This window comes from Mytilus trossulus, chromosome 14 (assembly GCF_036588685.1).
Source record: "Mytilus trossulus isolate FHL-02 chromosome 14, PNRI_Mtr1.1.1.hap1, whole genome shotgun sequence".
Taxonomy (NCBI): Eukaryota; Metazoa; Mollusca; class Bivalvia; order Mytilida; family Mytilidae; genus Mytilus; species Mytilus trossulus.
Window position 1 is genome coordinate 34,843,441 of NC_086386.1, and position 23,545 is coordinate 34,866,985.

The 23,545-nt window shown below is 31.6% G+C and overlaps 1 protein-coding gene across 1 annotated transcript; it reads right to left on the minus strand.

Moving 5' to 3' along the window:
• Positions 1-719: 719 nt before the first annotated feature.
• Positions 720-16,629, minus strand: LOC134696636 (uncharacterized). Its single transcript, XM_063558549.1, has 7 exons — positions 16,540-16,629; positions 11,332-11,454; positions 8,190-8,273; positions 7,894-8,046; positions 7,351-7,455; positions 2,630-2,710; positions 720-1,575 (listed from the first exon to the last, which is right to left on the minus strand). Exons 1-7 carry the CDS (start codon positions 16,557-16,559, stop codon positions 1,449-1,451), a joined length of 693 nt encoding a protein of 230 aa, XP_063414619.1. The 5' UTR covers positions 16,560-16,629; the 3' UTR covers positions 720-1,448.
• Between the last annotated feature and the right edge of the window lie 6,916 nt (positions 16,630-23,545).

Consider the following 23,545-nt stretch of genomic DNA (forward strand, 5'->3'; position numbering starts at 1 on the left):
TTTTACAAATACAAAGATATTTATTTTTCGACCATTTACGATCCTGGAGGCTTAGCTTATTGTCTTGAAAGCCCAGTAAGCATAGCCTCCGAAATAAAAAAAAAAGGTCTACGTGAAGGTTAATATGTATAAATACATTTGTATATATGTATAAAGCATGTAAATACTTACGTACAGTAATGTTTTTTTTGTTTTTTTTGTGTGATTTATTTACAGTTAGCTGGTAATTCAATGCGTCAACCAATTACAAGCACTTTTCAGTTAATCAATTAGTAGAGGAAATATTGTTTTTTAATCAATAGGTCTGATCATGCATTGTCTTTCACGATCTTTAAAATACGTTGTCGTACCTTTTACGCTCAATTTTATCAGTCCCCGAGGGTATCATCAGCTCAGTAGTCTGTGCTTCGGTACTGACATGATTTAACAAACTTTACTAAAATTGTTCGTTTATAAATTTTGAAATTATTATGAAACTAAGGTTTTAACTCCCTCAGGCAAAGTTTGCTTAAAATTGATTTGGCTATTTATTTAAGGTACTTTTGACATATAGCTCTTCAACGATTTTCGGTACTTATGCATATCCTGATGAAGTTGAATCAAGAAAGGCGCTTCGGACGAAATAAATTATAAATTTTTAAATGTGTTGTTAACGATTTTTTGTAATTACAAATAAAAAATAATATATTTAAAAGTAATTTCGTGCTTTACTGGACTATCTGACTCTATAAATATAAAGTTTCAAATGTATCATTATTCATTGAAATATGACCATTATGTATACAAAGATTGTTATATGATTGTGGGTTGCATTTTGGGTTTCCTTTACATGTACTGCAAGTTAAGGTGTTGTAATGTAGTGCACAGATTTATTAAGGAAGTTGAATCATATTCACAGATGTATATTTTTTTCTGATCTGTTCCGCAGCAGACTTTATAGTATAAATACAATAAATTGTATTTATAATATGTTACAAAATTTTCACACTCCTTTAACAATGCTTGACCACTGTTAGTTATTCTTTCTCGAACATTTTTCTTGATATACCGAATGACACCCGTGAGTTTACTCGATGGTTTATTGCACACGCAACCATTAGCACATCACGCATAGTTCGTTAAAAGTCTATTACAAATGTCACGCATGACCACAGTTTATCAAAGGCAATGGAAACACCTATAATCCTGTAAACAATGTTCGATTTGAGATTGAAATCATCGTTGTGTCTTAACATCCAAAACGTTACAGTCAAAATAGAAAAACTAACCAACATTAAGTTCATATTTTTACATTATGAATGAAGTATAATATTTAAATGAAAACACTTCTTTTGCCTATCACTATGTATATATTATTGGCGAAAGGTAATGTCAGCAAGATGATGTTGGTATAAATAGCAGTTATTCTGTGTAAGATGTATATGTCTGAATTGAGATAGGGGATACTGTTATTCACTACTTTCTTCTATCGCTGGAGTGTTGCTGCTCCCACTATCCTCGTCACTGTTTCGGTTCGTGATTTTTGAATTGACGGTTATATGTGCACACTTTTGTATATTATAATTATAGACGTTGCTGAAATGAAATGTGATAAATTATACATTTGTAGAACATACATCGTCAATTATATGAGACTAAAACAGCCTTCTAGAAACTTTATCCTTTATATTAGCATAACTATCTAAATTAGTAACCGGATACATCATTGTTTCTCTGGTTCAGTTGTTTATCACATTATCATTAGAAAATACAAGATTCTTTGTGATACGCCCACATACCCAAAGCCCCCCCCCCTCCATTCTAAAAATTTGAAGGGGGCAACTTTTAACCAGATTCTTAATTCAAAGGTTCATAACTCCTAAAATTATCAACTGATCAACTGATTGTGATAATGTACATCAACAATATTTCCTCAAAAACAACAGTAACGTGCAAGTCTTTTGTATGGATTTAGAGAAGTTGCCAAAAATTAACCTGTATACGTGTATAACTGATACAATATAATTAAATCATAATTTTATGTCCATATTCATTTCTACATACATTGAAAATGGAAATGGGGAATATGTCAAAGAGACAACAACTCGACAAAAAAAAGATAACAAGCAAAGGCCAACAATTGGTCTTGAACAAGGCGAGAAATCCCGCATCCGGAGGTGGTAATCAGCTGGCCCCTAAATAAAATGTACTAGTTCAGTGAAAATTGAAGTCACCCTTAACTCTAAAACATATAAATGACTTATTTTACCATAACTCTTTTTACGGCAATTCGTATCTAAATTATTTTCTTAAAATTATTTTTTTTTATTGCGGAAAATAATTATGAATAGCGTATTATTCATGTACCTATGTAACATTTTCAAAGATGTATTTTAAAGCTGTAAATTGTTATAAAAAAATATTTTGTTACCACTATGTTTATTTAAATTTCACCAAACTTAAAAATATACCTTCCTTTTAGAAGTATGTAAATTGTTTGAAAAATATAGGAACATGTGAAAACAAACTTAATTGACGCTAGACATAGAAGTGCGGTCAAATATGAATATAAGAGGGATCTTTCCATTACTTTTTATATATAATTTTCAAATTCTACAAAAAGAGACTGATAAACTTTATATCATCTTACATTTCTTTGTTGCCTTTCTTCTTCACAGTTAATGAGTTCATTACTTTGTCTTTGCTCGATAGAACCGCTTGGCTTTCAGACCTTTTAATTAAACAAATTAAATAAATAAATTACAGAAACAATGTAATTTGACAAAACAATTAGCTCTTGGAACAACAGCACTGCAAATAGAGAATGTGATATCTCATTTGTGATAAGGTTTCAACAAATACACTCAAACTTCGCACACAACTCGTGGACTCTGTTTTGAGAACTTAGGTTTAAAAGCAATTTTTTGGTAACACAATATCTAACTACTTAATCATGTAAATAATTTGCCAGTCACAAAAAAAATTAAAAAAATTACGTCCTTTGAAATCTAAATTCTCACTTTAGACACGGATATAGCGTCGGAAAATACATACTGCATGTAAGCCTAGGGGTAAAAGGAACATCAGCATACTCATAATAAAGAGGAAGAATTAACAGTAGTGCTTTTGCTGTAAATATATGAATAGTGTTACCTATGTTTACCTGACATCAGTTTGTGATTTAAAAAGAAAACATAACCAGACAACTAACCCCGAGGAAACCTTAAAACGGAATGCAGGGCCGTAACAACCCTCTTTTAATAATGAGGCCAAATATGTTCGCCGAGCGTAGCGAGGCGAAAAAATTTTGGCGAAGTGTCTGAGGGCCGCTCAAGGCCCCCAGAAGCTTTTAGTAAAATAACGCAAAATCGTGCATTCTGAGCGTTCCACGGACTCTTTCTTACATTGAAATGCAAATAATATTTAACTATGTTTTCGACAATATTCTGGTCTCAACAAAAAAAAAAAAAAAATGCTAAAAAAAAAAAACTGGTATAGATTCAAGGTTTGCTGTATTGGCCTCGAGACCCGTAGGGTCGAGGGCCAACACAGCTGACCGAGAACCTATACCAGTGCCAATACAGAAACAGCCAGTTCATAACACTTTTATTAAATGATTATAACAGAATTAAAAACCGGAAGTGCCATGGGCCAATACAGCTTTTTTCCCGCTTTTTTCTGTATTGGCCCTGTTTTTTCCCGTTTCAAAACTTTAAGACGTTACAGAACATTGCACATCATTTAACCTGTTTATTTTATGACTTTAATTTAAAAAATATTATATAAATGTTTTTATGCATAACGATACTTCCAAAGTTAAGTAATGGCGTAAAAAAAATGAAAACCGGAAGTGAACGTTCTGTATAAGCCCTAGGGCTAATACGGCTTTTTTCCCCGCTTTTTTCTGTATTGGCCCTGTTTTTTTCCGTATTGGCCCTGTTCGAATAGCAATTTTAAATCTTGATTTATATCGACAGTGGAACGTTTTTAGTATTGCACATGCTGATTTATCCGTATTTGGGCTTATTTGCTGATATTATTTAATAAAGTAAAATTCGTATTTCTCATAACCAGTAATACCGGGTCTGTCTGTCTGCTCTTGTCTTGTATTGTGCTGACTTTGATGATTTTGTTTATGACTAGATTTAAATATAGTGACAGTGCAGTATTATACTTAAAGTACTAGTACTGCTTAAGGTAGCACAATACAAAGATTTTATAACTCCAACTCCCAAGTTTTAAAATGCTGCAACTTTCTTAATAATGCTTGAAAATTTATAAAAGTGGTAGTTTTGGATAGCTAACAGATTACTCTTTTAAATTAATGCAATGTTAGTATTATGCAACAATTATGTAACCAATTATAATGTTAACTGTGTCTAAAATATTTTTCACCAAATTTCCACTTTCAAATGAAATTAGCTTCTGCATGTGTATCCCTAGAGGATTGATTTTATTATATGTTGTTCCTATGGCCATTGTCTACAAAAGGGTGTCTCAGATTTCAGATAGAATGTAAAGAACAAATTTTACACCTAATTACACATTATCTTCTTTTATGTGGTTAGGATGTTTACACTAATTAGAGATTTATGAGAGAATGGAATACCATAGGGACAATCTGCGACACCCTTTTGAAGCCCATGATGTGCTGATTAAGATTTCGTTAAAATTTTCTGTGTAGTTAAAGAGATGATAGAGCTAAATTCATTCAAGTGAACTTACCCAGATTTTGACACTTATTACATAATGATTGCATAATAAAAATATTGAATTCATTTAAAAGATGAATCTTTTATCTATCTATATATACCTCTTTTATTATTTTCTATGCATTCATAAGAAAGTTACAGCATTTCAAAGGTTAGTGATTGGAAGTAAAACAATCTTTTTATTGTGCTACCTTAATTCGACACTATGGACCATCTTGACCTTCTTTTACAGTATCAATAATTCTTTTGTTATTGAGTACCCTCCAGCAACTATCAAGATGAAGAACAGGAATAAAAATTTTGACCATTGATCCTTTGAATTTTTTCTATGCATTGACTTTGTGTGCGATAAGTTCCCGTGTATGTTTACCCCATATCCATTTATTTTCTGTCTGAACACGACTTAATGCAAGTTTAACCCTTCAATGTTAAAGGTCATTTCGCAATAAATTGTTGTTGTTTTTTCAAATGATTTGGTACCGGGAAATCGGTGGTCTTACATAATTCAAACCATGTCAGCTATGTAGTTTTGTCCACAGGCGCTTGGGTATATGATACATATATATTTTTATTGTTTGTTGTTGTTGATCAAAATAGTCAACTTTCTATATTTATAATACATATGTATCAATTTTGTGTATGTCTCAGAGAAAATACCCAATTTTACAATCCATACTAAGAAAAATTGGGTGTTTTCTCTGAGTCGTTTAGATCACTCGAAACTAGGTGAGACATGCACAAAAGTGATATATATAGAATCATATTCAAAACAGTGTGGTCCTAGCCATTGATTGACGATCTGAATTATCCCATTGACTGGGACAGATTAGGAGAACGTTTGTATGTAACGAACATTGCTCACTTCTTACTTATTATAGAATTTGAACTGTGGGGTCACCAAAGGTTCTTAAGGCCTCTAATAATAAAATAATTCGAAAAATTATTCAGGAATAACCTTTATGTTTTGATTTATATTATTGATACCTTAAGTAAAGGTTATCGTAATTATATAGTAAACAAATCTTTGAATAATGTTTAAATTAGCACTTACATCGATTTTGTCATCAACGCATTATATCATAACTATGTTTGCATTATTTTCTAATGATTTTTTTTAATTAAGAAATACACATCCACATTTATTTTTTATTTAGAAATTAATTAATTTATATGAATAATAATACCTATTTTTATAAGTTAAATCCTTATGATCCTACCGCATGTCTATACTTTTATTTTAACATTGTACTACACGCATTAGTTGTGTCTTCTTTTACTGTCCATGGCGTAAAAACACTAGATCCCTAGGAAATAGTTTATTTGATTTTAGTCTAATGCATGATTTTAAATAGTTATTGTTTTATTCTTTTAACTAACTTTCAGTGGCTGCAAATACTCTCAAGTCAACTTCCGTATTAATTTGACCAGTTGACACAGTTTGCAATGCAGTTCTGTGATTAAATATTAACTCATGTGTGGTATCTTGTATCACTTTTCTTTTTATATTTTCCACATTTGGTTTGTTTTTAGTAGTACGATTAATCTTCATTTCTGGTGTCGTACGCGTACTCTGAACAACAAATTTATTAGTTTTAGAAAAATGTTTACTGCAGTACTTAAACAAAAATTAAATATGATCAAATTTACATGTGTACTTTGTTTTAATAAACGCCATTGTGTCCCTGGTAAAAGTTGTAGACACTATTCCTACATCTTTTATTGCATATTCTTACTACCACATCTATGTTTTAAGGGCATCATGGTTTAATATTGTATTTATAGTGTGTCATAGATTTAACTTTTTCGTTCAAAGTATTAATACTTTCAAGTATATGGTGTTGTTTTTTTTTATCGCGTTTAGCTATTTCAATTGATATTTTATAACTATTTTTATCGTTGTAATGTCACACTAATGACTCCGGTTAGGTACCCGTTAGAATGTTTGAACAAGCTGCTTTTATATACACATGTACAGAATAAGGAGCCTGGTGTTCAGTGGTTGTAGTTTTGAGATGTTGTTCGTATGTGTGTTTCGTTTCTGGTGTTTTATAAAGACTAGAATGGCGTTTTTCTGTTCAAATTTCTACACAAGTCATTTTGGGACCTTATGTAGATAGGTTTTTGTTGTGAGACAAGGCTCTGTGTTGAAGGCATTACTTTGAACTAAGTTTTTTTTTAATACATTTTGACCTGGATGTAGAATTGTCTCATTGGCACTCGTACCACATCTTTTCATTTGTATAGATAGTATAATTCCTTATCAGAGAAGCCTATGCTGCATTCAGAAGCTCTTGAAAAGTTTACAAAGTGGAACATGGATACACTACACGATTATAGAAAGGAAATAGAATGGATGACCTTACGCTGTGTGTTATCTAAAAGATTTGGACACAGAAACTAGCAAACAGTTCAAATTATGCATAAGCTGATAATGCAAAATAAAACAAAAAAAGCTTTTCTCAATATCTGCCTCCCTAAATATTTAACATTGTTAAAACATTTACGTACATTTATAAGTCCTTTCTGGGTATACATTATCTTGTTTTAAATCTTTAAATATTTTGAATATCTCATAACGTTGTATATCAGCAAATATAGTTCAACTTTTAATTTCTGTTTTCGATTCATTGAAATCATATATTGGTATACTATAACTCACTGTTTTCTCAATACGCCGGAACAAACGATACTTGAATCATCTGATGATTCGGAAGAACTTTCTTTTATACTATCTTCGTCATTCTCTTGCAATGAATTGTGATTTCTGAAAAAAAATTAGCAGGTTAATATAGTGTTATGTTAATATAATAAAATAAAAATGCAAATAAATACAGGAATAAATTTATAACAGATATTGCAAAATTAATTAGAGTTTTTTTACGGTAAACATGCTGTTATTTTCAAGCTGTCTTAACGAGAGGGTTGTGTATGAAGTAGACTTCATAAGAGTAACAACTCTGGTCGTTAAATAATTATCCTATTTGAATATATACCTGAAACAAATTCCATACTTTTAATAGTGACAATACAATAAATAGCTGTATTGTCATCATCATGTAAACTTTTACATTGTACTTCATATGTTTTTAAGCAAAAAAAACTGCATTGTAATCAGATATAACATAAAACATACTTTTTCATTAAGGATTGTTATTTCGTGGTTTAATGTTGTTTATCGTAATTCTTACAATAATATACCTACTCTCCCAAAAGATTCCGCATGCTTTCTGCGCGTTTTCCCCATGATTTTGCTTCACTCTTGAGTTGCTTTTCAGTGTTCTCAGCACTCCGTAAATCGTCTTTAAAACTGTCTAAGTCACTTATAGTTCGCCTTCTTGAGAACCTCATATCAGATCTGAATTTGCAAAACACAATTATTATACAGTATTTGGACATTTATTGATAAATATGTTCAACGAAGCATCGTTTTATTGCTTAATCAAAAGCACAATTGTACTTTTATACAGATCTAAGACAAACTGACTATAAAAGACTTACCTCTTTGCAATTTTCATAATCCTTCTATTATCTGAATGTTGCGTTGCCAATTCGCCTAGGATTTTTTGATAATCTAACTGAGACCTAATAAAAAGTTGATGAATAGTTAATGATTATTATATTTCAATGAATAATAGTTGCCGAAAAACATTAGTTTATGTACAAGGAGCACCAAGTATATGATAAAATCAATAAAATTGTCATACAACACAATTGCCAACATTTCATTTCAAAAGCAATAAATATTCGGACAAATAATGCATTCGTATATTCGTACATTCTCAATTTAATCTGCGGTATTTAATGAAAAATCTTGTTCGACTATGTCTCTTACTATGGTTCTCTCCTGGCAACTCGAATTCATCTACCAATAAAACCTACAACCACGAATAGCGACATTAAAAGCACACCTAAATAATAAAACTTTGTTTAGCAATGTTAGCAGAATGTCAGTAAAGAAACAGAGTAAGATTTTTACATAGCCAAACAACAACCCACAAAAATGGTCCTAGATGAATCGTATATTGACAACAGAAGATACGCTTAGGTTGGAAAATAGTGCTACAAGCAAACCATAAGTATTTTTAAATGAATAAAAGCAAAATCATTTCATAACTTGATTTAAGGTATCATCTGTATAAATGAAATAGTCTATTTAAATTCGTTAGAAAGGAATAAATTCTGGGTTATCCCATTTGCTCATGCATTTTTTGTTCTTGAAATATTTATATCGAATTATAAGACAAAAAAGATAAGACAAACATATCTGCGTACTGATGTTGTTTATCATCTTTGTTCTATTATTAATATTACTTTTACTGTTGAATGGTTTTATGTGATATCCGTTTGATGTGGCTCGGTACTTATACATCTCGTCAATGTGTTTGTATTGGCTTTCATTTTTTGGTGGTTTGTTTTGTATATGCGACTTTTTGTATTTCTTTTGTTCTTATAACGTGACTCTGTACTTTAAACGATTCCGTCAGTATGATATTTTTCTATTATATGTCATTATAATATATATTTCTATTATGAATTACTTTATACGTTGAACCACAAACGTCAAAATCATTCAATCGCGTAGTGGAATTAACTATTTTTGAATTCTTGTAAATTCTATATATAAATTTTGGACTAGTTTAAATCTCGGTCTATTTCTGAAATTTATTCTTACACACTTTAGATTTTTCAACCCTATATGCTACATTGCCTATGTAAATTTTAAAATTGTTCGTATGCACATTGATCGACAAATTTATGTAACGAATAAAAAAAATCTGACGTCAGACACTCAAATCAATCAATGTGTTCGTAGATAGTAGATGTTTTTGTGTTCTATTAAATTGTTCCTTTTAAAATTGTGATACGATGATGACTGATGTACCCATATTTTGACTATTTTATTTATTGTGTCTGTTTATTTAACGCATCAATGTAAATATAACGGAATTTGATGAGCCTGTCATTAAAGTGAGAGGGTTAGAAACGCTATAGAACTAGGTTAAATCCACCATTTTCTACATTTTAAAATGCCTGTACCAAGTCAGGAATATGACAGTTCTTGTCCAATCGTTTTAGATGCGTTTTGTTATTTGATTTTGCCATGTGGTTATGGACTTTTCAAATTATGATTTTTCTCTAAGTTCAGTATTTTTGTGATTTTACTTTTCACGTATAACTAGTCTGGTATGAAGTAATGATGGCATACAGCATTTCTGAGACACATATTAAGGATTTTCTAATTCATTGTATTTGATTGATACAAAGTAACATCATATTATATGTTATATAGACAATAATAGTGCATTGACTTTACATATCAACGACATAAGGATGAGGCTTAGAAAAGGGGAAAGCGAGGCTATGCCGAGCATTTTCTCCGTTTCGTGTCGAATCCTTATATCGTTGATATGTCAAGTCAATGCACTATTATTGTCTTTATACTGCAATCTAAAAAAAACATTTTCAATTGTTGTTTAATGTGTTAACTTTATTATTTGATTTAAATATGGAGAAACTCCCCCTTTTATAAAAGGCCTCATATTATGCAGGCGGAGATATATACAACACAATGAAATGGACATTTCCTAATGAAACCCTTAATCGATGGTGAAGGAATTGTTTGAGAAGGAACTAAAATATCAACAATAAGCATAAAACATAATAATTAAAGTGAAATTATTTTTTTCTAAAAATTGTAAAAGAAATAAGTTTGAGTCGTTGTATACATTGGTCGCATGAACAATTAATTACAATTTCGGCAATTTCTATTTAAATATTCATGAGGAAAAGTTATATCAGGTCAGTGACTGTATATGACATAAAAATATACAGTCAACGCATTTTGACTGCTCGAATAGAACGAGTGCAGTATAAATGTTTTTACAGTTTACATATTCATAAAGAGTACAAATATTTCATAATCAAAGAAAGTGTTTAAACCCTCCAATCTGTTTAATCCATTTCATCATCTTCTACATTGATATTTTCAGTGTACGCACTGACAATGGTCAAGACGAGTTTTCTTTAAGAAGTTTTTGCACAACAGTGTTGTTGAAGTTTGTTTGATGAGTACAGCACAACGCTTTGTCTTCATGAATGCATCACAGCTATTTAGTAATATTATTAAGATTGATTTTAATGAACATTTCGTCGCAGCTCAGTTTATGTGAAATATAGATTATATGCAAATTCTCGTCTGTTGAATCCTTTTAGATTTCTTTTTTTTTTGTTTTGAAAGGAAAGTAGCTCTGTTATGCTGACAATAAAATTGGTATCTTTAATTATGATTTATGAACTTATTTTAACAATTCATCAGCAATTTCTTCGTCTGTTTACTCCTTTCAAAATTTTTCATCAACACCGTGTTGTTTTTATAAAGGATTAAGGTGTCCTTATTGTTTTGAAAGGGAAGTAACTCCTTACTAACCCCATATGGTAACTAACCATGTATGTAACCAACCCTTAATTTTTTAGGACTCCCTATATCAAATATACATAATCATCAAGTTTAGTCCTTGAACCAATCATATATCTATAAATCTATAAGATAAGTTCCTATATAAATACAAAATAAACTATAAAATAAATCTTTTGAAGACGGCTATTACAGTTTCAAGAGCTATTCTTTGGTAAAACTTACTTTTTAAGTATATCATCTTTTTCTTTTATTTGTTCCTTTAACGATTCTATGGTCTTATACAACATATCGTTTTCGTTTTTTAATTTTGATGTGTCTTGTGCTCTTGTCGTCATATGTTTCAGCCTAAAATTGAAATTAAAAATGATAATCAAAGTAGGAGGTTTATTCTATTTTAGAAATTCAATATAAAGAAATATATAAATCTTTCAAATATCTTTTTTATATAGATATTCAGAGGACGTGAGTTTATTGAGCATTAGAATTTAGATATTTGAAGTTTGTCTTACACATTTGTTTTGGTATTAAACTTCAAATTGCCAAACAGGCTACCTATTCAACACTGTGATAAGAACTTTGAATATTATTTTATTGGTATAAATATTGACTTTGTTATAAGTAGATTAAAAGCTAACTAAATATTACTAGTATGTTATAGACATATATATTTTTATGGATCTACAATCTGTCGACACCTGTTATTTGGCATTGCACAAGGTCATGTTTTCTCTGGCTGTTTATGACGTCTTTACACTAAATCCATTGTATGTTGGATGTGTACGGAATGATTGCTTAGTCTAAGAGCATAATTTTTTTATTAGTTGTAAATGGCTTCGAACTAGCTGTCAGATAACTGCGAGTACTATCAGATCTTTTCATTCTGTTTTTTTGTGTCGGGACTACAAATGAAATGAGGGATCAATTTCATGTGATAAAAGCTTTTGTTTTGTTGTAAAAACCACTTCTTAGTACAAAAGGGCACATCAGTATTTATCTTTAAAAGAAACTTTCCCAAAGAACTATACTGGTATTATATGATCAAAACATGTCCATGAATTTAGTTATATTCCAGGACACATATATTCTTTATTATTTAAAAGTATAGTGGCTCCGTCATTTAGAAAAGTTGTTTAAAATACAATGAATATTTCCTTTTAAGTTAAAAAAAAATTCTGTTGCTTTTAAAGTAAATGTTTAGTGTTTATTCATTATGTTCATTAGAATGTTAACTCTAAAATAATTTTTAGCGAATAATCATAGACACAATGGGGCAAAATCATTTTATTCAAGGGAAAAGGGGGGGGATTAGAAAAAATGGAAATTTTAAACAAAAAATATATTAATGTTATTTGGCGAAAAAAATAATAGAGTGGCGAAAAATATATTGTTTTGGCGAAAGAGGTGGCGAAAAAAATAATTGACCCAGGGGAAACCCTGGTCGGGATGTATAAGTACCCGGCCACGTCCACTTTTATGTTTTGTCTATCTGATGAGTTAAGCCTTTTTCAACTGATTTTTATAGTTCGTTCTAATGTTGTGCTATTGTGCCACTGTCCCGTCTTGGGGGAGGGTTGGGATCCCGCTGACATGTTTGACCCCGCCACATTATTTATGTATATGCCTGTCCCAGGTCGGGAGCCTGTGGTTCGGTGGTTGTCGTTTGTTCGTGTGTTGCATGTTTGTTTTTCGTTCATTTTTTTTTACATAAATAAGGCCGTTAGTTTTCTCGCTTGAATTGTTTTACATTGTCTTATCGGGGCCTTTTATAGCTGACTATATGCGGTATGGGCTTGCTCATTGTTGAAGGCCATACGGTGACCTATAATTGTTAATGTTTGTGTTATTTTGGTATTTTGTGGATAGTTGTCTCATTGTCAATCATACCACATCTTCTTTTTTATATAATTAAAAAAAAATAGCATTATGTTTAGATCTTGCCATCATTATTATTTAGGTCAATCACTTTACCGTAAACCACACAAATAGAAGCCATCAAACTAAAATCTATAATGAACGTGATGATTTTAACTTTCTAATTGTCAACTACCAATTTTTCAGCGAAAAGATAAATTTTGGAGACATCAATTTAGAAATCCGTTTCGATAAGATACCCTTAAATATTTGATCCCAACGTCATGGAAAATAGAACAGAAAAAGCATTATCAAATCGAAACCAATATCAGGCTGCTGGTCCACACAGTATAATAGCGTAAGTAGTAAATGGACTTCAATTAGATGGGCTGTGTCGGATAAAAATCTCCCTGATGTAAATGCGCGTTTGCATGTATACATGTATAAGAATTTGATTGATTTTTGAACATTTGAATACGAAATAGAAATGACTTTTGGTCTGTTTTGTAGTGATATTATATAAACCTAATTAAAAACAGTTGCAGACTTCGCATTCTGATTGTTTTCAACCCGAAATAAGTTAACGGATATAGATATTCATTTGCATAAAGTAGATTTCTATCCAATGTACCTCAGATAATGCGCCAATAGTAACAATTATCTTCCGGTGGTCCTATGAAACAGGTAGTACGGAAAAGAGCAAATGTATGACTGATATTAACGAAAGAAAAATACTTTGAGGCCGAAAGTTTTCGTCAAGTTTCATTTGTCGACATTTGCTGCAAAAAAATGAAGTACATTCTAATGAGCCACGCACTGACAGATGCTGAGAAATATAAAACATATATTCATTTCCAGTGCAGGAGAAGCCTGTTGTTCGATCGATCCACAACTGTTGACTTTACAATCATAAACATGAGTACATGTACAGAGACAACACACTGTCTAATTATAGATTTTTCAAAGGCATTCAAATCCTAATAACACTGGATCACAAGTGAACAACGAAGAAAAATGATTAAATTTTCTTTTAGAAACGTAACGAGTTTTATTTATAGGAGGGGAAAATCAGAATCATTGAACGCAAAATCAGGTGTTCCACTAGATTTAGTACTGGTTTTTGTTTTTTCCCTTTACATAAATGTCTTGCCAAAATGTATTTGTTCAAAGATTACACTTTTTTTTCGATAATACTATTATAGTAATATATGCTTCCTGAGCAACAGACACAGACAGTGGTCACTAACAAGTAGACATCCAAAAACTTACAATTCGAGAAGCAAAATGGAAAAATTATCGTTCAACGCAAATCAATTGGGAGAGAATACATCCTAAAATCAGTAATATCGTTTAGACCTTTAGGTCTTACCATAAGTTCATATATGAATGAGAACGCGTACGGACATATACAAAAATATGAAATAAGGCAACAAGACCATTTGATTTCTGAAAAGTAAACACAATATCAGTACTAACACCTCTTCAAAGCAAACTTCCTACAAATTTTATACTTGACACACATTGGAGTATGCAGGTACAGTCTAGAAACAGTTCCAACAGAGAACAAAAAACCATTTACTTAAAATGGTATCAAGAAAAGTAGCAAAGTTGCTTACAGATAGTATAGTATCAAGAAGTAACAAGACTCGCAATGATATGATCACTAGACATACAATTAAATAACGTACGAATTGAAAGAACTATTGTCCAGAACAGAATGTAAGAAACTATATATGTATAAGAGGACAATTAGAGCCTGGAGCACTTGACCGCGTGCCAACACTAGTGTAGGTAATCTTGGATGTTTCAAGGCTCTTTTACAATAATAACCAGCGTCCAGCATGTTTTCAACTTCAATTTTAAAAAGGATTACCCCATACTCTCTTTTTTTCATATAAATCACTTCATGTGCATCCAAAAGTGGCAGAATAATTAATTTCATTGATGGCAGCCACGTAAAAATAGATTTAGAATTGCAATGTCCACGGGATGTTTTGATAAGGCCCTTGCTCATTTATAAACTCTTGAAGAAGATTCATGGTCTTCCACTATCTTGGCTTGTACAATCGCAGTACAAAATCGGTCAGGTTATTTCACCAAATCTAAAAATTTGGAGACAGATTTTTCAATTTAATGCTTAGACTGTTTATTTAAAGAAATACAACTTGGTGGTATAAAGCATTATTTAAACAAGTATCAAATTTTGTATTTTATAAATCATTTTTTTTATTCATTGTGTCTTTTTTTGTAAAAGGTATATACTGGACTGATAGGGATTTTTTAAATTGTTATTCGTAGTTAGAAAACAAGTTCGATAACATCATTTGTCTTTAGTAGTTTCTTACGTATAACATTAACAAAAACATATACTAAAAACCTATCTTCTAACAACTTGTTTCACAATTCTATCTCATAGAACTTTTTTATGCATTCAACTGGTTTTTTTCATGAACAATCTAATCAAAGTTAATTTTAAAGTCATATGAAACGAGTGACCGGTGAAAAATAAGGTTATTCGAAATCTTGAACCAAGGAATACAAACATCATAAACTTACAAACATAGTCTTCTGTGCACTATTTTATAAATTTTGCATTAATATCGTATAATCGTCAATTTTTTTAACCTGTCAGTTGTAAAAATATTATAAGAGTTCGTGTTTTGAAGCCAAAGTTTAACGATTGTCCCCTGTTTGTCAACAACCAACAAAATAACATGGATATTAAGCAAGTGTTTAACATGTACAATCAGATAGAAGTTTGTTTTAAGGACATTCATGTTATTGCGATCACTGGATTTTTTACGAGATGGGTCACACTGAGGTAACTTTACATACGGAACATATGTCGGGAATTGCTTCCTGGAAGGAAACAACTAAAACAAATTAAACCTCTTCAAAATAGGAACAAATTAAAGAATTTTCTTCAGAAAAAAGTATATGTACATAAGTTTTATAATGAAAACTATCCATTGAGTTATAAAAAAAAATATGCATTGGTTTTTTTTTAATTTGAGGTTTCTTTTGACTTTAAACCACTCATAGCTAAGAAAGTATTACGGTTACCAATACTTTGTATTATATTTGTGAAGAAAAAAAACCCAGTAAAATCTTAGTTTTGGCAAAGTAAAAGAAAATTATATTTCAAGAAATGTAACCTTATGATCTACCTGAAATAAATTCACAGACTTGCAAACATAGACTATATTTTATTTGATTTGTACTGAATATACATTATTAGTTTGATGTATAGAGCCAGAATTGTCAATTTTAGGTTTAATGATTATGACCCTCTAGTGATGGTGGTCGCTTCTTCTGAATATAACTTGTTGATCACAAAGGTTTCCTAAATAAAAATTTGACACAACTTTTGAAACGAAATCAGAAATCGGAATTATCATATGTTTTCGCCATATGATCACTTCCATGGTGCAAGATGCTCGCAACACGTTTGTTATGTCGATTGCAGTTCTTCTTCTTCATAACTCTACAAGAGTATGTTTGAGTAAGGAGCACACCCCTATTTATATAGATAAAAAAAAGATATTTATATCATTCAAATTTGCAATACTTCCATCTTACTTATTTTCAACCGCTGACATTTCTATCTCCAGTTTATCTTTTTCCTCTGAAAGTTTTATGTTTAATTCTTCATGTGCAGCTAGCTCTTTTATTATTCTACAATATATATATAACACGACTTAGTGTGTGGGATACATTTCTAAAGGTGGTTAGTCCAAAGCAATGTTATAGATTAATAATAATAAAGCAGAATATATAAAAAAGAAAAATCATATTCGCGGATCCATTTAAACAAAGTAAGTTTTCAATATCAAAATCTTATGAATGGCATTGACCATGGACTGCAACTTAATCACTTGATTGTGAGTAGATATTTTTATTGTTATGTCATGTTTAGAACAACTTACAATCAAATGTTGTACATTTTGATTAAAATAATTGCGCAACTCGGCTGTTGAAAGAACTTTATCATTGTTCAAAATTTTGGCTGACTATTTTATGGAATATCTACTTTAAAGTTCATATTCTTTGCTCCATAGGAATGAACCAACATTGCTATAATAGAACATTAGGGTAAATGATCTAATTACATTAAGAAAAACAAAAGTTGTCAGACGACTCCTAATTTAAGTAATTGCCTCTACATGATGAAGTTTGATAAATTTTGGCTTCTAATCAAATGTGACAAAATTATAAAAGAAAAGTAAACTTTAAAATACAAGTATAAGATATCATTTTCTCAAATCATCAACTTCGTACTTTATTTGGCCTTTTTAACTTGTTTTAGATTCGAGTGTCTTTTGTAGACAAAACGCGCGCGTCTGGCGTATATAAAAATATAAAAAATTAAGTCCTGATATCTATGATGAGTTTATTTACAACAACTGGGTCGATGTCATTACTGGTGGAGATTTATTTCCCCAAGGGTATCACAAGCCCAGTAGTCAGCACTTTATGTGCTGACCTGAATTATCATTTATAAATTAACTGTTTATAAAAGAAGAAAAAATAATACTAAGGCTTTTCTCCAGCAGGCATAGATTACCTTAGCTGTATTTAGCAAAACTTTTAGGAAATTTGGTCCTAAATGCTCCTCAACTTCGTACTTTATTTGGCCTATTTAACTTTTTTGGGATTCGAGTGCACTGATCAGTCTTTTGTAGACGAAACGTGCGATTGGCGTATATTTAAAATTAAGTCCTGGTATCTATGATGAGTTTATTTCTATGTTCAGTGGTCCGTTAAATTGGGGTCAAAAATCTAAATTGGTATTTAAATAAGAAATACAATATCTTAGAAAACATGTTTAAAGTTGATTGGACTTCAACTTCATAAAAAACTACCTTGACTAAAAACTTTACCATGAAGCATGATAGACGGACGGACGAACGAACGGACGAACGACCGAAAGAACGAACGGAGGCACATACCAGAAAAGATAATGCCCCTCTACTATCGTAGGTTTTGGCATAAATATATAAGACTAAGATCTACAAATTATCTAGAAAGGCTAAATTTCGTAATCAATCTTTTCAAAGAATGCTGCTATTATAGTATTTTTCAAACGTTATGTTTTTGCAATTTAACTCTCATTTTAAGTAGCACTGCCGTCTAACAATGATTTTTTTAAGATATATTTTACCACACAATTTTGAAGTAAGTATTATACGGCACAGTTTGTTAAAATCCCATAGTCATTATCATATCACAAACGGGAGTGAATTGATAACCTTCTTTTTTCTTGTTATATAAATAAATGCACATGGTGATTAATCTAAATATATAGGCTTGTAGGAGGGGCTTATATGTCAATCATTTGTTGATACCAGTGTCCAGCTGTTAATCCCTGGCCCCAAGATAAATACTGTGGTCTTTTTCATTGTATTGCAACAAAAATAATTCATATAGCAGGGAATAAAACAGAGAAGTGAAGAAGATATGAAAAGGAAAAAAACTTAAAGGACAAATCTACCAAAAATTAAAACAAAACTATGGAAAGAGTGTGAGAGTATCATTAAAGTCCTCTGATTTCCTGTATAAATTTCTTCTTTTTGGTCCTCTACATCTGAATAGTTTGAGGCATTTTAACCAATTTAAAGGTGATGAGAAAAAATTTCAATTCCATAAAACTCAAAAATCAACTTTAATTTTCTTGTTTTCTTTAGAATTTTCCAATTGTGACGTCATGAAAAAAGGCGACCATGTCTGATGACGTCACATTAAAAGCACACAACTTGAGAAGGAAGTATAAAAATCATAAGAGAAACAGAAATCACGAGTAAGTCGTATATAACGATATTTCTCCACTCTCAACAGTGGAATTTTAATTATTTAAAAAGCTCGGCAAGCCTCGCGCTTTATATATTTAAATTTTACTACCTCGAGTGGAGAAATATCGTAATACACTTGTTACAGTTGTGGAATCTATATGATTATATGCAGTCGGTCAATCCTGTTATTATCTTATTTAAGACTGACTGGAAAGAGGCGGAGCTTTATCTATTTTTAATAACTACGTCACAGATGTCTGTAAAATCTATGACTGACAACTCCCGTCAAATGCCAAGCTAGTACTGGCCAGTGCGCACGTAATAAAACATTTACAGCATGAGAGCATCAAAGACACTAAGAATGTGGTTATGTTTATAAAGTTATGGTGTAAGAACATTCTTAAGCTTGGTGTGGTCCCTTGGAAATGTTGTATTTATGCATTTATATGGGTTCTAAGGAGGAAATTCCGTTTTAAGGTTATTTTTCTGAACAATTTTTTCATCAGAATTGTTATGAAAAAAATAAAAATAGAAACTTTATAGGTACCCCCTTTGACTGAAATATGTGATAAAAGGGGAGTATTTTCTGCATTACCTTGTCCCAGTGTTTGGATGATTTGTTTCTAAATGAATTTATAGGTCTGCAAAGATGAAAGTTTGTAGACGAAACGCGCGTCTGGCGTATACTAAGTTTAGTCCTGGTATCTATGATGAGTTTATTTAAAGGAATTGACATAAGGGCACCACCAGGAGTGGAGCCTGCAGCTTAATTTGACTTAACACGGAAAAAATCATCCGGCCCGGACACTGAAATGATTGACAGATTGAGAGTTGTTTCTTGATTCGGTGGGTGGTGGTACATGGCCGTTCTTAGTTTTCGAACCTAACAGTTAAATCGATATTTTTTTTCTTACCAGACGCATTCATTAAGAATCTAAGCCACAGTTCTATAGCATGTGTGTGGTTGATTTTAGCCCTGGTCACAACAGATCGTACGATGTTTTGTCGTGGAAGATCTATAAAATATTGTGTGTGGTCACATCAGCTACGACATGTCAACGGTGGTTCCACGATACGTACATGACAGAAAAAAAATGTAATTGTATTGTCGTAAGTCGGTCATGCGACAGTCAGACGATAATCGTGAGTTGTTTGGGACAATTTTTTTTCAGGTTTTCATGTCACTGGATGCGCGTGTTACTGTCGTGCCACTGTCTCGCCGATTTCGTTAGATTATCGTACGACTGTTGCACAACAGTGTGGGTCACTATCGCGTTTGACTCAGAACTTCTAGTATTAATATACCGAGAGGTCCCGATTTATTGCGTGTCATTTGCAATTTGCTTTCAATTTTCCTCAGTGTGATTAAAAGATAGGTCCAGGTAAACAACGTTTTTCGTATTAGTTTATATATTATAATTCTTCTTGATGAAGCGAATTTAAACCGTTCGAATGACGACCTAACTAAACCAACGTCGGGCGTATTATTGGTTCCTTTACTGTTCACGGGCCTGAATCAACACCAAAAAGATCATGTTTTGCTATTGTTGCAGTCCGGCAAGGCGCATATTCAGCAGGGTCAAGCGTTTTCGTTCTGGTGGAATAGCCATCTCTTCTCCCGCCGAATTGTCTTCATCTAAATAAAACAAAATATGTTTCACAACGAACGTACTACTGTCGTACGACATACAATCAATGCTGTACGAGCATCGTATGAAATTTGGTATTCGTAAGACAATCGTGTGACTGTATAATTGTCGTACGTAGTCGTTCGATTGTTTTTATAAAAAAAAATTATGTTGGTACCCACGAAAAAGTGTTTAATCGCACAACCGTTGCACGACTGTGGTAAGACTCTTTCACGACAGCCATAAGACAGTCACACGACAAAAAAGCGTAAAGCAAAAATGGTGCTTGTTCAATTTTCGTCCCACGACACACAACAGCGCCACGATGCTCAAAATATCGTTCGATTGTCGTGCGAATGTCGTACGACGATCACAGATGACCCGCGATTTGACCAAATGTCGTGTCGTGGCGCTGCGTATGTGTGCCGTGGGTTCGTTGTGATCAGGGCGTAAAGGGATGGAAACAAGTTTTTACTACTATTTGACCTAGATGTGCCATTCTTATTCAAGTTGAAAGACCACTTTTTTTGACAAATTATGAGCTATATATTGTGATTAATCATATAACAAATAGATTTATCGGTATAATAAGAAATAGTTATATTTCAGCTTCAATATGATTTGAAGATTTTAAAAATCCATTCATTAGTTTTGGAGAAATTAAACTTTAAAGACTGAAAATGCGGACTGTATTGCTACCTTAAGACTTTTGTTGTCTTTTGATTTTGTCATGTTTGGTACACAGAAAAAATAGTTATATTAAACGTTAGAAAACATTTGTATATGATATGGCTTTAGTTTTTTTCCATTACCCTCATTGTGAATTAAATTCAGGGAAAAGTGTCCCTTATTCATATCTCGCGCACGAAATAACACCTCAAACAAAAATTTGATGAGCAACCTAATTTTTGAAATCACAATGTGAATGAAAAACAAAATAGATTGTGTGATTCAGTTTTTAAAATTTGTACGTGCCAATACATTTTTAAACTATTATATAGAAATAAAATGATGTGGTATGAGTGCCAATTATACAGGTCCCCATTCAATGTGTAAAAAGTAAACAATTATAGATCAAAGTATGAATATAAAAAAGGTGCATATAAATAATCATAGATACCAGGATGCTGTTCATCAATTCTTGATCGAAAAAACAATACAGTGATGTGAAGGTTGAACTTGGACAGAATGTTAAAAAACTAACCGAGTGTAATAATTGTAGTGCATTGTATTAATTGATATGTGCAATACTTCAATTAGGGGAAACAAGATAACTGCACAAAAATAAGGGTAAGATAAATGTAACTGAGTGGACTTGCTTCAGTAAAATTCAGGTTTAGGTTCTTTTATCCTCTTCTTTAATGAATACAATTAACTAAAGATCCCCTGGAAGATTCAAATGTTTTTTATACTTATACTGTATTCAACTTAAATACCTCTAGGTAGGTTGTTTCGTGACTCAATCCTATTCCTCGAACACATAGTGTTTGTACACAGAGTTTTGTGGTGTAAACACGACCACACTTTTTAATAATATAGCAGTTATAATAATGACAGTTAGCCAAAATGCAGTTTAATTTGAAACATGCCCATCAAGTGCTGCATATGCTTAGTTTCACCAGATGATATAAATATTGACAGTGATGTTAATAATCATTTGTACATACTGTTTCATTCTGTTTAGTTCTTCACATTTATCATGTAGCTTATCTGCAAATGATCGCTTGTCATTTTCAATAGTGTTCTTTTGTAAAAGTAGTTCTTTATACTTTGTCTCAATATTGATATATCTCGTACATCTATAAAAAGATACAAATTACACAGTTATAAACTCTTTTAATTCATTGTTTTTTTGTTTTATTTTGATATAAGGTTTGACAATTTATAGTAAGGTCTTTCCACTTTTCTGTGGAAAGACCTATTTTTTTTTCTGATTATTTTTTTTCTACCGCCTAATTTTGTTATTGGGAAAAATATTTGTTTCGCAATATGTCGCTTAAATATTTGGTATATGATATCGAATAGTTTATGCTCTTTTTACCCTGCGTAACCAAATACTTTTCTTTGTAGGAGTTATCTCCCAAAACAGTGTTTTCCTTGTGTCCACTACTCCTTCGCAACCGTAAAAGATTACGACAAATTTATTTTATAAAATTGCTTGTTATATCCATGATTTGTCCTTTTTTGACGGAAGCGATATGAACGCTCCATATGAGAGTTAGAGTGGGGCGCTCATATTCGCTGTGGACACAATTTCGCCGTTTTATGATTTTGAGGTGTAAAAACTTCAAAGGATGGTTGAACTGGAAGAAACATGCCGTTAAATTATATTTTTATAACAAATATGATTATTTTTTTTAATGAAACTAAATTTCGGCACTTATGGCAAAGGACCGAAAAATGGACAACGATTTTCAGCCAATTTCCTGAATGACAAAAACGATTTCAAAGAAGCATTCCGTAGTAATTCTTTGACTGATTGCCCTTAATTCCAGTTTTTTTACACCTTTCAAATGTCTGCTATTTGTTTAAAATGAAATCTATTTGATAAATATTGTTTAAAGCTGCAGTTATTTGGTTTTAAATAGATATGTAAAAACGGCGATTATGTGTCCCCCGTTGACAAAAAATTAGGAAATTTAAAACACCCTTTAATCCAACTTTTCAGATGATTTTACTGAAAACAAACACGTTTTCAAGCTAAGAATATTTTGCATTTGAAGTTATCTTCATATAGAAATATCAGTATACTTCAAAATCATAAAGACCTGAGCATAAACTGAAGAAAACATGGAAAGATATGGCGAAAATGAGCACCCCACTCTATTTCCCCTTATACATTTGATATAAGTGATATGCATTTCGATCTTGTAAACCATAAGTGATACAGACCTAGGATCTTTTGATTTGACGTCCTTGGTCCAAAAAAATTTAAATAAGGTCAAAGGTCAAGGTCATATTTTAATTTTTGAATTTGGCTTATTTCCACTGATTTCCCGAAACCGTATAAGATATCGAAAAATTATTTTTTCTAAATTGTTAGTTGCGACATGTCTTAACACTTAAATTTTTATTACAAGGGTACATTGAATGAAAAAAGGAGTTTTCTCCCTTCTTGTATTTAAAAATACACGTATGGTGATATAACTCATTAACCAAATATAATTA